Source organism: Carassius carassius, chromosome 14 (genome assembly GCF_963082965.1).
Source record: "Carassius carassius chromosome 14, fCarCar2.1, whole genome shotgun sequence".
Classification (NCBI taxonomy): Eukaryota; Metazoa; Chordata; class Actinopteri; order Cypriniformes; family Cyprinidae; genus Carassius; species Carassius carassius.
Genome location: NC_081768.1, coordinates 3,697,149 through 3,715,629, shown reverse-complemented (window position 1 = coordinate 3,715,629; position 18,481 = coordinate 3,697,149). Strand labels below are relative to the sequence as shown.

The window sequence follows — 18,481 nt, the reverse complement described above, 5'->3', positions numbered from 1 at the left end:
ACGAGAAAAAATGTCGTTAATTACATGCCATTGCAACAGAGTCGACGAAAAGCTTTTTCCTAAGTTCCTAAACAATCCAGCAACATTACAACATCCAGTGAGTGAGGTCAGGTTGTTGAGGTCCGTGGTGCCATCACGGGACTTTTGTTAGGCTAACTGAAATAAACTGATTTTTTTTTTGATGATAGGACAATGCAATAACTACAATAACTGTCAGGTTAACGTCATTTGATGTTGGAAAAGAAACAAATACTTCAAATGTTGCGTTTCCAAATGAGAAAGCACACGTTGAGCGAGATCTGTGCTCCGTCATTGAAACGGGTATCCGTGTGTGGACCACGGAAGGTCAGTGTCATTGACTTGCGTTGGAGGTATATCCGTGGCCGCGTCACGGAATTTGGGGCAATTCCGTGATGGTTTCACGGATTTTGAGTTAAGGGTCCGTGGACATTTCACGGAATTCTGTGAGACCAGGTTGAAATAATGACACTTGATACTTGACTCTAAAATGACTTGACATGGTGAATGCGTGCTGAGATCATTTGGAACTCCCTTATCTTCATCAGTTTTGAACACTGGCTGTTTATGAACTTGCTTAATTTATTTAGGATCATTTTTAACCAAAAAATGTTACGGACTGCAGCTTTAACTGAGATTAATAAATGCTTCAGAAGCATTTTTCTTTGTCAGTTCATGTTAACAAATCTGTAAAGCGGTACCCTTTCTGTAGTAAAAAAAAAAAATTTATATCCTCCGTACCCTTTACAGGCATGATCAACTAAGGTAAGCCATATATTGATCTTAAAAAGTAAAAATACAGTGGATATTCATGAATATGAAAATGCTGTTTGTTTTAAAGTGAATTTGTTTTTTGCTTTTTGCTTTAGCCCTTTAGCTTCTACATTCCTGTAATACAGAATCTGGCAGCATGTTGAAGCTCAACATTCAGTTTTATGTCTTGATAAAAACAAGCAAATCTTCTAAATTTACATAATTATATATTGCAGCAGTTTTCAAGTGAAATGTAAGTGGTAACAAATGAGATATTTTCTCCAATACAGAAACATACTTACTTATATCCTACGGATTTTTTCAAAGGATCACTAAAGAACCAGATGTTCACTGTGCTGACTCACCAAACAAACTACACGAACACGTTTTTGGTCAGTATAGCAGTAAACTGCCAATGCTTTATGATGTTTAGAACAGATCTGCTGTTGCAAACCCATAAAAGCTTTGTTTGGATGGAAACCGGGAGGCTTGTGACTGTCCTATTGACTGCCAAGTAAATTACACCGTCAAGGTCCAGAAAAGTTTGTAAAGAATCATCAGAATAGTCCATCTGCCATCAGTTGTTCAACCGTAATGTTTTGAAGAACGTGAAGAAACAAAAATAACAACTTTATTCAACAACTAATCTCCTCTGTATCTCTCTGCATCACCATAGCGCCATTTTGGAGAACATCTGCTGAACACAAACGGCGTATATGCTCTTCTGTTTTCGTTCAAATCAAAGCGTAAATATACATAGGCCTATATAGCAAACGTATCCTTGTCGCGCGGCTGACACAGAATAGTGTACGCTACTTGCGTACAGCGGATAATCTCCAAAATATCCTCTGTAATAATGTTACGTTATTAATGTTAATCAATGACTAAATTTTTATTTTTGCCGTGGAGTATTCCTTTCTGCAGATTCCGACAGATTGGGCAATTTAAAGGATTTTGAGTATCAAAGACAAGTTCTGTCATTTTGGTGCTTTCAAATCACTGTAGATTAGAATAACAGGGGTTTTGAATATTTAGAAATGAGAATGGAAGCGGCTCCTATGCAAGCATGACAAAATGAAAATAAAAATAATAAAATCAATTTTTACTTCTATGAAAAGTTTCTGAAGTAAAAAAAAAAAAGATAAATCACAATTATCAAAACAGAAGGGCCTGACAAAAAGTTGAGATCACACTTTTTATGCATGTACATTGCACAGTATTGGCTGTGTTGTGTCAAAATCGGTGACCTAGCGAAAACTGTGACCAGGGGTCGCTGTTCAGCAAATGTTCGTGCGGGAGCACACACACGTTAGATCAGATGCTGCTGAAGCCAAATGATCAGGAGACGAGCAGCGCTGTTAAAGATGTTTCATGTCTAGAAAACAAGCTACATTTTGCCACGAGCATGTAAATGCTTGTATAGAAAAGAAATGAAACATTAAAGGGTTAGTTCAACAAAAAATGAAAATTAGGCTATGTTTTACTCACCCCCGAGGCATCCTAGGTGTACTGTATATGATTTCTTTCTATCAGACTAATCCAGTTGGAGTTACATTAAAAATTGTCTTCAATCTTTCAAGCTCTATCATTGCAGTTAGCCGGTGTTGCATTCCGTCAGTCCAAAAGAAGTGATATAAAAAGCGCTCTTCCATTTAAATAAAAAGTGTCTCATACTGTTTCGGGGAGTGAACAAATGCCTCCTGTAGTGAATCGATGCATTTTTGTGTGAAAAATATCCATATTCAAAACCTAAAAATCACTTAAATCTGTAAACTGAAGCAGTTCCTGGGGAATTACGTATGAGCTCAGCTTTGTGCATGCACCAGTGAAGAAAGCCATATACACCTATGATGCCTTGGGGGTAAGACGTGGCCTCATTTTCATTTTTGGGTAAACTTAGCATGCAACTGTTTCTCTGAATTCTCGTCAATAGCAGTTTCAAACGCCTCTGCTTCTACTGCAGCTCCATAGATGCCTCTCCACCATGCCTTTTTTGTAGCTTTAAGTTAACTTCCTCTTCGGTGAAGACAAGATGTGCTTTTCCTGCTTCTGGTCTCACCTTAGCTGCTACCGAGCCATTTTATGGTGTTGATTGTGCTGAAGAACATGAAGCACAAGAGCATGACTTTGATGAAGATGTTTCTGTTGCCATGGCACAATCTGGTGGTGTATTTCTCCACACACTGATGATCTGATAGTTGTCCACTGGATGTGTGTGACAATGCTTGTTGTTATCTGCCAGCATGCATTCCTTTCTCTTGCTTAGAAGTTGTGGTTACACAGTGCTGCCCTCAGGAGGCTATACAGTATGTTCTGTATGTAACCCCTCTCTCCCGGGTCCTCTCCGCCGCTCCTCGCACTCGCTCCGAGCGGGACTCAAACCCAGGTCTCCGGCATGGGAGGCGGACGCACTAACAAGGAGGCTAAACGGCTAATGTCAGTCACTAGTGCGTCTCTTGAGATCGGGGAGTGAGGTTTACCTGCACAGCACTACTTGCTTGCCTCCGTTACATGTATATAACTTGACAGCCAGATACTCTTTTTCCTAACATCAAGACTCTGAAGACATTTAGCTACTCATTTCATAGGTTTATTGGGAAAGTAAAAGCTGCAACATACAAAGACATAATCAACAAGCTTGCCCTTTAACATGTACAGATATGCTCATACTCAACCAAAATTAATTAACCCCTTAACTTGCAAACATCGGCGACGGCCCCAGTTTATTGTTGTTTCACTTTCACAGCACGTTAAACATCACTCTCTTACTTGATCTGGACAAACTGTGCATCAATTGAAAGTTTAAAGACTCTAGCTTCGATATTTGACCAATATTTTGATAAAACATTGTTGCAGTGACAGTTATTTAGTAATTTATGTCAGCAGTGCAAAATAATAAATCCATATTGTGCCACATTTTGAATAGAAATTCACCACTCATTCATATTCAGTCACGTCTGCAGCGGTTTATTTGTGTTCACATAGACTCACTGAACAGCGTCAATAAGGATTTATAGACCAAAGATGCATATCTGCGGAGATATATGGATATATTTACTGATGTTTACTCCATATTTCTTCAGACAGAATCGTCATTTCTATTCATTTTCCACTGATTTACGCGATCTGATGATAAATAGCCTCTCCCAGTGCCGTCTCTGTGTGTTTGCTTCCGTGTACTCGAGCTGTGACCCAGTCAGACTCTGATTGGACCTTCGGCTTGTCAATCTGACAGTCCCAAAACTGGACAGCGTCAGATCGTGTCACATGGTTCGTACATGGATAACTTTCTTGTCGGAGGATTTTAATGCATCACAGACAGTCAGGTACAAGGAAGAGAAACTACGGCTCCTTAAATTAGGTTAGAAAAAAAGTAATTTTTCACAACAGGTTTATTGACTTGTAATAGCAATTTAAGGTGGAATATGTGACAATTGGGTCCAGTCGGGTCTGTGTCTTCCCGGCAGGTTCGGGTCCAGCTTTCAAATAATAGAGGGGTCCGAGTCGGGTCTGGGTAGGCATTTCTCGGATCTACACGGGTCCGGGTCCAGCTTTTGAAATAATAGACAGGTCCGGGGCGGTTCGGTGTATTACATTACGGGTCTCTTTCGGGTTCGGGTTCGAATTTTTGGACCCGTGAAGACCTCTAGTTGCTGGTTCCATAGCATCCCCCCCTCCCCCACTATCAAAGTCAATGTGGACCAGCAACTGTTTGGTTATCCAGATTTTTCAAAATATTTTATTTTGTGTGCAGTACAAGAAATAAATTAATATACTTTAGGTTTGGGACAACATGTGAGTGAATAAACACTGACAGAAATGTAGTTTTAGGGTGAACTATCCCTTTAATTACAATCGGCAGCATGTTCAGTATTGTCCCTTTAAAGGATTAGTTCACCCAAAAATCAAAATGATGTCATTAACAACTCACCCTCATGTCATTCCCGTGAGACCTCCGTTTATCTTTGGATCACAGTTTAAGATATTTTAGATTTAGTCCGAGAGCTCTCAGTCCCTCCATTGAAACTGTGTGTAAAGTATACTGTCCATGTCCAGAAAGGTAAGAAAAACATCTTCAAAGTAGTCCATGTGACATCAGAGGGTCAGTTAGAATATTTTGAAGCATCGAAAATACATTTTGGTCCAAAAATAGCAAAAACTACGACTTTATTCAGCATTGTCTTCTCTTCCAGGTCTGCTGTGAGATTTCAAAACACTGCAGTTTAGTGATATCCGGTTCGCGAATCATTCGATGTAACCGGATGTTCTTGAACCAGTTCACCAAATCAAACTGAATCGTTTGAAACGGTTCGCGTCTCCAATACACATTAATCCACAAATGACTTAAGCTGTTAACTTTTTTAATGTGGCTGACACTCCCTCTGAGTTCAAACAAACCAATATCCCGGAGTAATTCATTTACTCAAACAGTACACTGACTGAACTGCTGTGAAGAGAGACCTGAAGATGAACACCGAGCCGAGCCAGATAACGAACAAAAGATTGACTCGTTCACGAGTCAAGAACCGGTTGCATCGGTTTTCGGATCACCAGTAGTTCTTTCAAGAAAACGGTTCACCGGTTCTTTTGCGCTTGATGTAATAACGTAATTTGCGATGATTGCCCTTCATTCAAGCCTTCGGTTTACCCGAGCTCATAACATTAGCACAGAATCAGTTCAGAATCAATCACCAAAAGAACCAGTTCGGTTCAGACGCTCTGTGTATCAGTCTGCTTCACTGAATCACACATGCGCAGTATCATCAGCTCCTCGGTTCACGAATCGGACGTGTCTGACAGAAACGGTTCTTGACCCCCACGTCAAAACAGTGCCACAAAGAGAGACATGCAGAAAAGTGAAGCGCAAAGGAAAAATTGTATCGCAAGCTCAAACTAGACTGACACGCAAAATAAAAGCAGCGTTGCAAATAAATTAATAGATATGACCATGGAAATTATGTATTGCAAAATCATTTGTTTATGCTTTGCAATTCTTAATTTATTTTGCAAAAAGCAAATTTATTTTTCTCAATACTTTAATTTTCATTTGCAAAACTTTATTTTCTTTTGCAAAACGTATATATAAGGCGTTAAATTGACTCCATACGAGCACCTTCACCTGAGTTCTGATCACACGCACCTATCACATATCATCAATCACTCCCAGCTCCTGTTCATAAGCACACACCTCACACCATTCCAATGTCTGATCTTGTTCAGATGAAGTGGACTTTCTCGCTGAAGTCTGTGAGAGTCATTTAAATCCTTTCCTTATTGCTGAGCTTGCCTCCTGTGTCCATCCTAGTCATCAGCCCTGTGGATTCCCAGTTGGTTCATTGTCTGAGGTGTGTGCAGTCTTCTGTCTCCCTACCACGATCTCCAATGAATACCCACTATGAATTACTCCCCTCATCTTCCCTAAAGACTGATATAGACCTGAATACTCACCTGCAAGTACCATCTGCTTCACTTACAGTTCATAAACTACACTTGTGTTTTTCTAACCCCCTGTGTGAGTCTCATTCTGTAACAGTGTTATGTTACTTTTTTTTTTTTTTTTTTTTTATTACATGTTCTCTTCAGACTTTATGCCGTTGGCTTTTCAGCTCTGAGAGAGAGATTCTTCTACATTCTTAGATGTCAGGGCATCATTTTAGATCCCTGAGTGAGGCTGTGAATGGACAGGATCTCGAACAATGAGTGTAATTCATTTAATGTTAGTGTTTTAAGCCTTTTTTTTAAGCCCTGTTTTTTTTCTTAGCCTTTTTTGCATTTGTTAATTGTTGGTTTTATAATAAATAAATGTAATACAAAAAGATTAGAAAAGCTTTTTTTTTGTGTGTGTGTGTTTTTTTTTTTTTTTTTTTTTTTTTAAGTATAGAGAGTGCTAAAGTTAGAGGGTCAAAATAAAGATGGAAGAGATGTTTTACCCAATTCTTGAAGATAGCTAAGGAATAATATAAGAAGAATAATAATGATAAATTAATAAGAGTAACCTAAGCCATTTATTAATGGATGATTTCATAAAAAGCAAGACACTTTCTTACACTGGAAACAGCAGGCTGAGTAGGGTTTTTTTTGGGTTTGGTTTTGTTACTCTCTGCTGATAGATGGCATATATGACACCACCTGGCAGCATTTTGGAGCCATTAAAAAAAAGTAAACCAAATCTCATAATACAAACATGATATACTGTAATTGCACTAAAAATAGCTTACAACTATCATAAAAATATAATAATCTATCCATTTTCCAAACCTGAAATCCCCAGTAATCATTATTTGTGTAAATATATCACCTCATCTTACTTGTTTTTTGTTTGTTTGGCCATTTCAGCTGCAACTGTTTTCCACTGTGCTGATCCCCCATACAAACTACACCAATACACTTCCAGTCATTATGCAGTAAATCACCAGCGCTTTATGATGTTGAGGGCAGATCTGATGCTGTAGATTTGGAGATGCTTTTACCAGCATGTGCTTTTTGAAAGCTTCAGACTCATAATGAGGTTGAATGTGAGTTTGACTGTAAGAAGCCAAACACACCAAACAAGACTTGATGGCTTTTATTCTTCCTCTTTTATATACATGACACTCCACATCTCTAGGCCTTAGCTGGGGCCTCCAGTTAAATTTTTTTCTACAATTTTAGCCAGCACTGTGCTACTACTGAGAGCTGGTCTTTGGTTGAATGTCCTTATGCATTTGGGGCAGCTGTAACCTCCTCTATAAAACTCCTTACCCAAGCACATCGTAATACAGTCCATACAAAAACCATGTCCACAAGCTGTAGACACTGTGTCCAGACTGGACAGTTTATAGGATTTTCAGCATCAGACAATGAGTCTACTTTTTTGTCGCTATAAACTGTAGAATAACATGTTGCAAATTTTGTGTCTTTTATACACAGAGTAGGGAGTGGCATATATGTAAATTTCATTTTCAAAAAGGAAAAATAACAAACACCTATTTCCTGAATACACAAATCACTTTCTGAAAATCTATAACTTTTTTAAATCAAGCCAAACTTTAAAGAAAGACAAGGAGGTAAACTAATGTTAAATAACTTCCTTCAACAAAGAATTCCTTCAGTTGCAGAATTATTAGGATGTGTTTGTTATAGCACCACCTAGTGATAGAATTTGACTATATTTTGTGCGGCTTGCCCTCTTCAAATGTTTTTGAAAAAAAAAAAATTCACAACACAGATTTATGTGTATACCATTAAATGTTTATTTATGACTTTTAATGTGATCCCATAAAAACAACTGTACATAGAAACATTTTAGACAGGAAAATCATCTCACAGGAGACATGCACTTAATGTTGTAAACACCCCATGGTAATTAAGCATCAATCATCTCTGTCACACAATCATGCCATAACATAGGTCAAAATTGTATTGCTCTTCAGTGGGAAAAACTGAATTTATTGGCTTCCTTTCACGTTCAACACAATATATTTAGATACAATACTTTTACAATACAATTTTTTTTTTTCAAAACACCCAGGTAGGCTTCATTCTGAGTCTTCATCACCACTTGACTCAGAGCTAACTTTATTTAAAAAAAAGAAGAAGAGGAAAGAAAGAAAAAAAGAAACCTATATTATTCAAAGGGTACAGAAAGCACAAAACATACTAAAATTAAATTTAATGTAAGTTCCTTGTTCAGCAGTTAGAAGTTGTTTAATTAAATCTGGTCAAATATTTAACTGTACTGTTGGATTCGATCAAAAAGGTTCTGCTGTAATGAAAATTCTTTTAACATTTAATTTTCATTCCAAAACTGTTTATTTATTCTCTGGAACTATACTTTCATTACACAGACAAAACCACAAAGAAATTTTTCCAAAATAGCTTTCATGCACAGAACAGCATGAGAGTAAGTTATAACAAAAACACTGTCCTTGAGTCCACAATCCCTTTAATATTTATGTTATACTTACGTTTAATTTCTGATGAAGATGAAGATGAAGATGAAGATAAAGCTGGTAAAACCACTGGAACCATATAAATATTGATTAAATAACAGAGCTAAGAAATAGAGTGAAGATTAAAAGGACTAAAATTATGAATAATTGATTTTTGATCATTCTATTTCAGTATCTAAATAAATAAATACTCACTGTCTAGGAGCCTGGAAGTTTTGAAAATTTGGACATCAGCAACTATTAAAAAAGATATTAAAGTGAATTATTTTATGGCATAACTCCCGAATGTTGTGGTGAAATCAGTTGCTCATGAGCACTCCACCTCAAATTGTTACATTTTACACAAGCTGACAGAATATAGCCTACGGTACTTGTACTTTTTGGTTCTCAAACATGATAGCATGGCACTCAGCACAGGCCTACTGTGCTAATGAAACAATTACCGTATTTTTCGGACTATAAGTCGCACCTGAGTATAAGTCGCATCAGTCCAAAAATACGTCATGATGAGGAAAAAAACATATATAAGTCGCACTGGACTATAAGTCGCATTTATTTAGAACCAAGAACCAAGAGAAAACATTACCGTCTACAGCCGCGAGAGGGCGCTCTGTGTCTTCAGTGTAGACTACAGGAGCAATGAGCAGCATAGAGCGCCCTCTCGCGGCTGGAGATGGTAATGTTTTCTCTTGGTTCATGTCTTTTAGTTCATTTCTCTTGGTTCATGTCAAATTAATTTTGATAAATAAGTCACACCTGACTATAAGTCGCAGGACTTATAGTCCGCAAAATACGGTACTGGTTTTATGATAAACCACAAAAAAAAGTCCTGACAGTTAGAATTACAATTTTATCTTTTAATTAACATTAAAACATTCTTTGATTATAGCAATTTGAAAAACGTGGAAAATGTGCTCAGAACTAAGCAAAGTTTGTAAGTGTCAGGTTTGTTGTGAAAAAATGAAGCAAGGCAGACTGCTGAGAGAAAGTATTTGAAAGAATGTATGAATTGGGGGAAGTGACTATCTTCAGAATAGTTTTGATAGCATGTGCGTTTCATTTTCCATCTGTGCAATGCCTAATAAAGCAGTGTTTATAAGTACTTTGTTTACAGAGATTACTGGGGAAACAGCTCTATTTCTGCTGTTCCATAAACGCCACCTGCTGTCAGACAATTGATTTACATTTTCATTCAGCCTGTCTGTCAGTTGTGTTCAGGCCAATCTGAAAATTGGACTAAATTTGTGTTGTAAATCCTAATTGGTAAATGGAAAACAAGCTAATGTGCATTCAAAAATATCAAGACCTCAAATGTGTATGGTACACTATGTATAATTGTTTATGGAGCAAATAAAATACTTATAATTATCATTTTACATAGTTTTACTTAAAAATGATTTAAAGGCTGAAATCTGTATTTGTACATGTAGTACATGTTAGTAGATAACTTATAAGTCACCCAATATATTTTTGTCTGTTTAAAATCAGGCCATCATTTTAAATGTTATTTTAATGTTTATGCAAACAAACAAAAAAGTACATAGTACTGCTTATTTATTTGTTGTTTGTTCTTCCAGTAATTCCATTTTATTAATATATTTATAATATTGATAACATTTTGGTCACTATTGTGATACAAAATATCATACTGTTTCATATACTACATACTTGCAAAAGTCTGAATAGTTCTTGACTTCACCTTTCTTTGATATTTTGCCCATGTGCTCATCACAGAGTTTGACCAGTTTGTTGTTCAGCTCTGAGACAGATTCTTCTACATTCTCAAATGTCAGGAGGTCATTGACATCTCGGGGTGAAGTTGTGCACAGATTGAGTCCAGACTGAGAAGAGTAATTCTGAAGTTGGAAGAAAACCTAATAATTACAAAAAAGAAAAAAAGGACTTTGAAATTGAATCAATACATTTGTCCATATTTTGTTAAAAAAAGAGCCTTTCTCTAATTACCTGGAAGAAATGAATGTGATCCTCTGTATGTAAAATTGGCTCCAGTTCATCATTCTCGTGTTTCATATTACTGATATCCTGCTCCAGTTTCTGTATGTGATCATTGATCTGTCCTATCTCCTTCTTCTCCTGAGCTCTGATCAGTTCTCTCACCTCACCACGTCTTTTATGAATGGAGCGGATGAGCTCATTGAAGATCCTGTCACTGTGCTCCACTGCTGCCTGTGCAGAGCGCTGTTACGACAGAAACACAGGGCATAATAAAACACTTTGATAATAAAACTTCTCACACACAATGCCACCAAACATAATATAGATAAACATTTTTCTTTTTTATGCTAGTGTATAATTTCAATGTTAAAATGTTTCCTTCAATCCATACTCATAAGCAGAGTGAACAATAAAGTAAGCCATTTTTTGTTGTTACCTGAAAAGTCTGATACAATCTGTAAAGTCAAAATGATTTGATGAACAGTTGCTGTTTTGCTTTCACTGACTTTTGAAGTGTCTGAAACATAAACTAGAAATATCTGACCGATTATGAACATTAGCTAATCGGTAATTAACTACAATTGTCAATTCCATGTGTACTGTGTATAAAATTTTGCACAAACATTTATCCAGGATTGTGATCCATGTAACCAGTGCCATAGCAACCATAATAAGTGTTTGGAGTGTCAGTTGTCCTGTCGCATTAATCTTGCAAGGACTGTCACTTCGTAGTATACACAGAGTAGCCTATGTGTGATCGCGAAAGTGAAAGTAATACACATTCAAAATTTCAATGCCCCACATATTAATAGCACATTGCTGATGCCCGCAATTTATATACAGTATAATTACCCAACAATATTATTGCTAGAGAAAGTATTGAAATATATATTTTTTCCTCCAATCTCGTATTTATTCCCTTTAGGGGTTACGTATCATTTCCAAACACAGCATTCTGATTCGGCAATATTCAGTTCTTTATATGCCCTCTTGAACACTTAAACACAGGAAATAAGTCATGCAAGTAGACAAGTGCAAAGACTTCAGCTGCATCCCAATTTAAAGGCTGCATTCTTCAAAGGCTGCATTCAAAGGGCTATACTGCGTCACTGCTTTGTGACAAAGTGTGTCCCAATTTGAAGGCTCCTTCAAATGCTACCTCAATATGCACCCTTCTTTTTCTCGGGCAATGAAGTGTACCACCTGTTGTAAATGTATATGGCTTGTGTTTGATTTGTTAGGAATCAATTGTTTGATGCTATTTGGCTTTTCCTTTAGCCCCATTCACAACCTTATTTACCTTATAAGAATTCACAGTCTTCCCAAATTCCTTGACCTTCTTGCCTTTGTCAGTGATTTTCTGAGTGAAATCCCTCTTTTTTATATTTAGTTCCTCCTGTGGATGATTTTGTAACAAATAAGAATCATTTACTTGAGTAACTTTTGAAATAATAGCAATAATTATAGACACACACACAAGACGCACATTTTGCTAACTATAAGTAACTTTGCAACTACATGTCAACTATGCTACTGGTCATTAGAGTATTAGTACTGCTAGTAGACTGCTTAATATCTGCTAACACTTTATTTTGATAGTTACCAACATTCTACTGACTGTACATAACTTTGCAAGCGTGTCAACTTATTCTAACCCTAACACTGCCTATTAACAGTTTAAATTGACTTCTAGTTAATAGAATGCCTAAAGTGAATAAAATTGCTTCTTCCATTTAATTTTACAGTGTTATGATGCATAAAATGTATTGGGTCATGCATACTGTAGCCTACTTTAAATTTCCTTTTTAATTACACACTACTTCTGCTTCAAATTATTGATCAATTTCTTTCCGAATTTTTTTTTTGGTCTAATACTGTATAATTTAATGGATTTTATTAATTTTTAAATGATATTTTGTGTTAATATTTATGCCTATATTCACTATATAATAATATATTTTATGTCATCACTTAAGTATATATATATTATAACATCATCTTACCTGTTTCTTTGCCATTTCAGCTGCAGCTGAGACAGTTTGATGTCCACTGTGCTGATCCCCCATACAAACTACACAAACACACTTCCGGTCATTATAGCAGTAAATCTCCAGCGCTTTATGATGTTGAGGGCAGATCTGCTGCTGTAGTTTTGAGGAAGCATTAACCAGCTTGTGCTTTTTAAAAGCTTCAGACTCATAATGAGGCCGAATGTGAGTTTGACAGTATGAAGCCAAACAAAACAAACATGACTTGATGGCTTTGAGTCTTCTTCCTTTGCACACATCACATTTCACATCTCTAGCCCCAGCTGGAACTTCCTGTTTCATTCCCTCTACAATTTCAGCCAGGACAGTGCTTTTGCTGAGAGCTGGTCTTTGGTTGAATGCTGCCCTGCATGTAGGGCAGCTGTAAGCTTGTCTCAAAGAAGCATCCCGATCCCAGCACCCATTTATACAGTCCATGCAGAAACTGTGCCCACAAGTTGTAGTCACCGGGTTCTTAAGCAGATTTAGACAGATTGGGCAATTTAAAGGATTTTGAGTGTCAGAGACAAGTTCTGCCATTTTGATGCTTTCAAATCCAGTTGAACATTCACTGTAGAATAACAGGGGATTTGAAACGTTGAAATCGGAAAGGGAGTGGCTCCTATGCAAACATGACTAAATGAAAATGAAAGTAAAAAATAATAAATCAGTAGGCTATTTTTTGCTTCTGAAACTTTCAATCTGGACCATCATGAAAAGTATACAAATAATGTAATATTCAGAAACACAGTCCTACATTTGTCATAATGTAAATACACCCTGGTGCACAATTCTCAAAACACTCACACAAGAGCCTGACAAACAAGTTGAGATGATTATGCATGCACATGGTCTGCTGTGTTTGTTAGGTTCTCCCAGTAGTGGTAGGCCTATAAAAGAAAGTTTTTTGTGTAGCCCTACTACACAACCAGTTTAACCAAATACAGCCATAACAACTGGTACCTGCTGATGTAGAACGTGGAAAATACTTTTAATTTTATTTTTCACTTATTCATTCATTCATTTTATTTTAGACACACATACAGTACACTCGTATTACCTCTGGGCCCAGCACCTTATATTGAGTTATTATTAAATTTAGTAGTTTTATTCTCAAAGTTAGCTTCAGTATAAGGTTAAACAGACTCACAACTTGGCTGGAATTCCACAGGCGCTGGTTTTATTTGCGAATCACCGTCCTGTAACACTGTCAACCTCATTACTGAATATAATAAGATGCATATGAGCAAAAGAAATGGAACGGATTTTTGTGCCTGCATACAGTATATGTGATGTGTGTAAAGAAGGAAGTGCTCCGCTCACCTCAACAGAAAAAAAGTAGGCTGCTCTTAAAGGGACAGTACCCATTCTACCGGATGCAACACAAACACCATGTATTTAATATAGATGTGTCCAAGAGGTGTAAACTGTGATCAGTGAAAATGTTGTTCATGTGTTCCTATCAGTTAATAAATAAGGGCCAAAGAGTTGTCACTGAAAACTGAAAACTCAGACAACTGGATTAATAAAATAGTAGCGACAAATAACTGTCTAGAGCTGTAGTTTTTAAATTATGCAATTTAATTACAATTTATTTGATCATTTTTATATTTTAGCAAAGTTATATTTTGACTTTTTTTTTTTTTTTTTTTTCAGATATCCAGTAAATCGCTTCCATCAGTACCTCCAAAGCTTCCACAGACATACTCCTGGATCAGCATTTGACTCTGTAACATTATGCAGTTTTCATTAATGTGCTGTCTATTGCTGATGATCACATTATTTTTAATATACATCTGTTTACATTAGAGATAGCTTGTTTCTCTGTCCTGTCCACGTGTGTTTTTGTTTTGGGGGTTTTGTACTAGTTCAGAAGATGTGTAATATCGCTCCCTAGTGTATTACAGTGAAAACATGTCTCAAAACATGTCTTTGGCAGGGAAGCAGTGTCTTCTAAATCAGGGGTTCCCAAACTTTTCCATTCCACGACCCACCTAGACAAGTCTAATCTATTTCAATGCAATGGTTAAATAAATGTTCAGTAACTTTGGCAAATTTTTCTCTAAACAGATGATACGTCAGGAAATACTGCGAAATTTTGTACATTTTGTTATGTCGAAATGTTTAAATCTTGTTGTGTTACAATTAACCCTCCGTTTGTGCCCTGCTCACCCTGTACATGTGAAATGTTTTTTACAAACCGTTTCCCGAACTAAAAAAGTTCAAACGGACGATAGAAATTAATGAACATGGCCTACCTGGAACTGTTTTCGTAACATTTGAATTTTCTGGTGTATGCAATCTCATGCAGAATACAGTGTATTGTAGTGAGCAAGATTTTTCTCTTTAATAATGCAGACCGATTGAACCTTTTAATGACATTGCTCTGAGACCTTCACTGTTATTACAACTCGTGTGCGCCCGCGCTTCAAAACACGCAACGCACACGGACTTAATTGCAATTCGAAAATCACACTAAGGATATTGCAGACCGTAATTAATGTTGGTGGGCAATATCGTTGTGACGAGTGGGGCGGGGCCGAGAGCCGTGGGAACGGAGCGAGGCCAGTGGAGTGATTGGGAAATGAGCGACACCTGCTCCACTCACCGGTCTCGAGTTCCACGGAGGAGATCAGAAGGATACAAAAGAGGAGCGATGACAGTGAAGGATGAGAGAGGACCTGGCCTGGATTTTATTTTGTGTAGAGAATACACTGCGCTGCCACTTCTTCCACTGTGTGCATGGGGTGATTCGGACGTTTTAGGAACTTGTTTAGGTTCCAAGGGTCAATGCACATCTTTCATGCAGTATGTTACGGGAAGCTTTCCTATTTCATCTCAGAAAAGATCTGCATATTCTGTGTTCAGCTGCTGGGCAAAACTTGAGTTTTCATCTTGCTTTACCTGTGCAAATGTCTGCAAAGACATGATACATGAGGCTCCTGTGTCGATCTTTAGTTCAAGAGGATTTTCCTTGGATTGCACTGTGCAAGATATTGCAGTTTTCTTTAATTGTTTTGAATTAATTCTGGCCACCTTTTGATGATTTACCGCAACTCCCATCTATAAAAAATAAATCTTCACTACTATTTGAAGCTTTGGTAACATCAATTTGATTTACAGTCTTTTTAAGATTTTGTGTGCGCTGAATTTTCACTGATTTGCAGCATTTTTGGAAGTGGTTCCATTTGTTGCACCCGTGACAATGCTGGCCATATGCAGGACATTTCTCCCGTTTTGCCTCATGGTTGCTTCCACAATTGCTGCAATTATGAATTTGTCTAAACTTGTCTAATCTGTGTTTGGGAGTACGAAACTGTTTTCTTTTTACCGTTTGTTGAACACTATCCACATTTTTCAAGTTGTGCTTTGGTCCAGCTAGTGTTTTATTGTGCTGGTCAGTCAGTTCATGTTTTTGGCATATTTCAATGGCTTTTGTCAATGTTAGCTCATTGTCATGCAGCAGGAGTTTTCTCATTCCATCGTTAAGTATCCCACACACACGAGTCGATCTCTTATCAATTCTTCCTGTAAATCTCCAAACCTGCAACTCTGTGCCTTGTTTTGTAGGTCGCTTACATATGCCTCTATTGTTTCTCCTGGCTTTTGGTTTCTTGAATAAAATTTGTGTCTTTCCATTGTTATGTTTGTTTGTCAACTGTAAAGTTCGCGAAACTTGCGTTTTAGACATTCCGGGTCCTCGCGTGATTCAGCTGGAGTAATTATTTGTTGGTTTTCTCCCTCACCTGTATATGCAGCGGGTGCATAGACGAATGTTTGCTTGTGCTCAATGGCTTCCGAGCCGGCCAGATTAAGCAGTATGAATGCTTTCGTGCTAGGCTCTTTCTCCGAGTGTGCAGCAGCAATGAATATGTTGAATTCCTGCTCAAACACATGCCAATTTCTGCGATACTGCCATTAAATACAAGAGGATCAGGTCTGCGGAACCCTTCAGCCATGATATATTGTGAGATGAATAATGATGGCTTACTGTGTGGATGCTGGTTGGAATAGTTAATTTTTCCTGGCTGCTTTTACGATTCTGTGCAGACCACTTCTGACACCATGTTGAATGATGAGTGGCAAGGCAAATATCCTTTCTAACAACAGTATCTTTTACTATGAGAAATGCAGGAGTTCAACATGCAGTGTACAAACTTCAACACCGTAGCACCAACTAGCGCATGCATATAAAACAAGCTCGAGGATCATAGTTTGCTCAGATTTAAAGCCACAGAACACCACTATGTTCTACACTTCCGATCTCCTCCGTGGGACTCGAGACCGGTTAGAGGAGCAGGTGTCGGTCATTTCCCAATCACTCCACCAGCCTCGCTCTGTTCCCACGGCTCTCGGCCCTGCCCCACTCTTCACATTCGTGCAGCCCTAGACTGAACTGTGTGAATGTGTGTGTCATTGAAACGCAAATTTAGCTGCAGCCAAGTGACTTTGTGTGCCCCACCTTGTTCCATTCTGTGACCCACAAGTGGGTCGCGACCCACAGTTTGAAAACCCCTGTTCTAAATGAAAAGATAACTCAAGATAAAACAGTTTTTAGTTGAGCATTCAGCGTGATGAAATAAAAGATATATATTCGTGTCTACCAGTGATGCGCGGGTTGATCCGAAATGAGCGGGTGCCTGAGGTCACCCGCGGTTACGAGTCATATTTTTATTATATTTAAATATTTTTAATGATATTCGGGTTGCGGTCGGGTCGTTTGAAATAAAGATGCCAATTAAACCTTTGTAATTTATATAGTACTAGACACAATTGAGAAATACATAGGCCCACACTTTATTGGCTGAATAACTGGCGTGTTTATAGAGTGACCACCTGTCCCGTTTTACAATGTACTGTACAGCAATTTTACCCTTTGTTCCGCCTCATTCAAATTGAGCATCTGTCCTACTTTCTCATTCGACCCTGCCTAATAAATACACGGATACGTCCATAGGCGTACTGTTAACTTAGGTCCAATAGTTCAGAGGAGAGCATAAAAGCGTTAGTCGATAGGCTGAGTCGTACGTCAATCAAGCTGTTGACTGGTGTTTAGACCGCTTCCTCAACATTGTCAACAATCTCAAATTGGAGAGCGCGTGCGCTGTTTGGTCAGGTTAAGCAGCCATGGCCAGTGTGGCCACGAAAAAGAGAAGATGCACTTTTAATAGTGAATGGACCACTACATAGTCTACTCTGGGTTAAGACCTGTAGATGGCGAAGCAGAGAGAGCTTTTTGCATTTTATGCAAAAGCAGTTTTTCTGTGGGACATAGTGGAGAATACGACGTGAAGCGACATGCTGCATGTGAGTACCACAGAACTTCCCATTAGGTTTCGATTTGGTTATTCTTTGGGAACCAAGTAAGAACATTCTGGGAACGGTTTAATGTTAGAAATCTAACATTTATTTTTAATTTATTTTTATAACCTAAAGGGAATATTCCCGGAAAGTTCCTTGCAGGTAATTTTTAGGAAGGGGCTGAGGCCTGGGAATGGAAGCTCCACACCGAGCTGGTGGAACAGATTTGGAAGAAGTTCAAGCCCAGGTAGACTTGTTTGCGTCTCAAGAGACCTCACAGTGTCCCCTGTGGTTCTCCCTCATGCATCCAGCTCCTCTGGTCTACTCAAAGACTGTCCATGGGAGATTTCCATTCGGTGGGATCTCCTTTCTCAGGCGGAGGGCACCATCTACCACCCTCGCCTGGAGTTGTGGAAACTGTGGGTGTGGCCCCTGAGGGGGCACAACTCGTAGCTTCTGGTCTCTCAACTAAGGTTGTTGAGACCATACTACACT

At 38.0% G+C, this 18,481-nt stretch overlaps 1 protein-coding gene across 1 annotated transcript; it reads right to left on the bottom strand.

The window, feature by feature from the left end:
- Window positions 1–8,338: 8,338 nt before the first annotated feature.
- On the bottom strand, window positions 8,339–13,990 carry LOC132156740 (tripartite motif-containing protein 29-like). The gene is made up of 7 exons (XM_059565735.1): window positions 13,836–13,990; window positions 12,662–13,321; window positions 11,959–12,054; window positions 10,668–10,901; window positions 10,402–10,558; window positions 8,898–8,939; window positions 8,339–8,771 (listed from the first exon to the last, which is right to left on the bottom strand). Exons 2-7 carry the CDS (start codon window positions 13,223–13,225, stop codon window positions 8,659–8,661), a joined length of 1,206 nt encoding a protein of 401 aa, XP_059421718.1. The 5' UTR covers window positions 13,226–13,321; window positions 13,836–13,990; the 3' UTR covers window positions 8,339–8,658.
- Window positions 13,991–18,481: the final 4,491 nt, after the last annotated feature.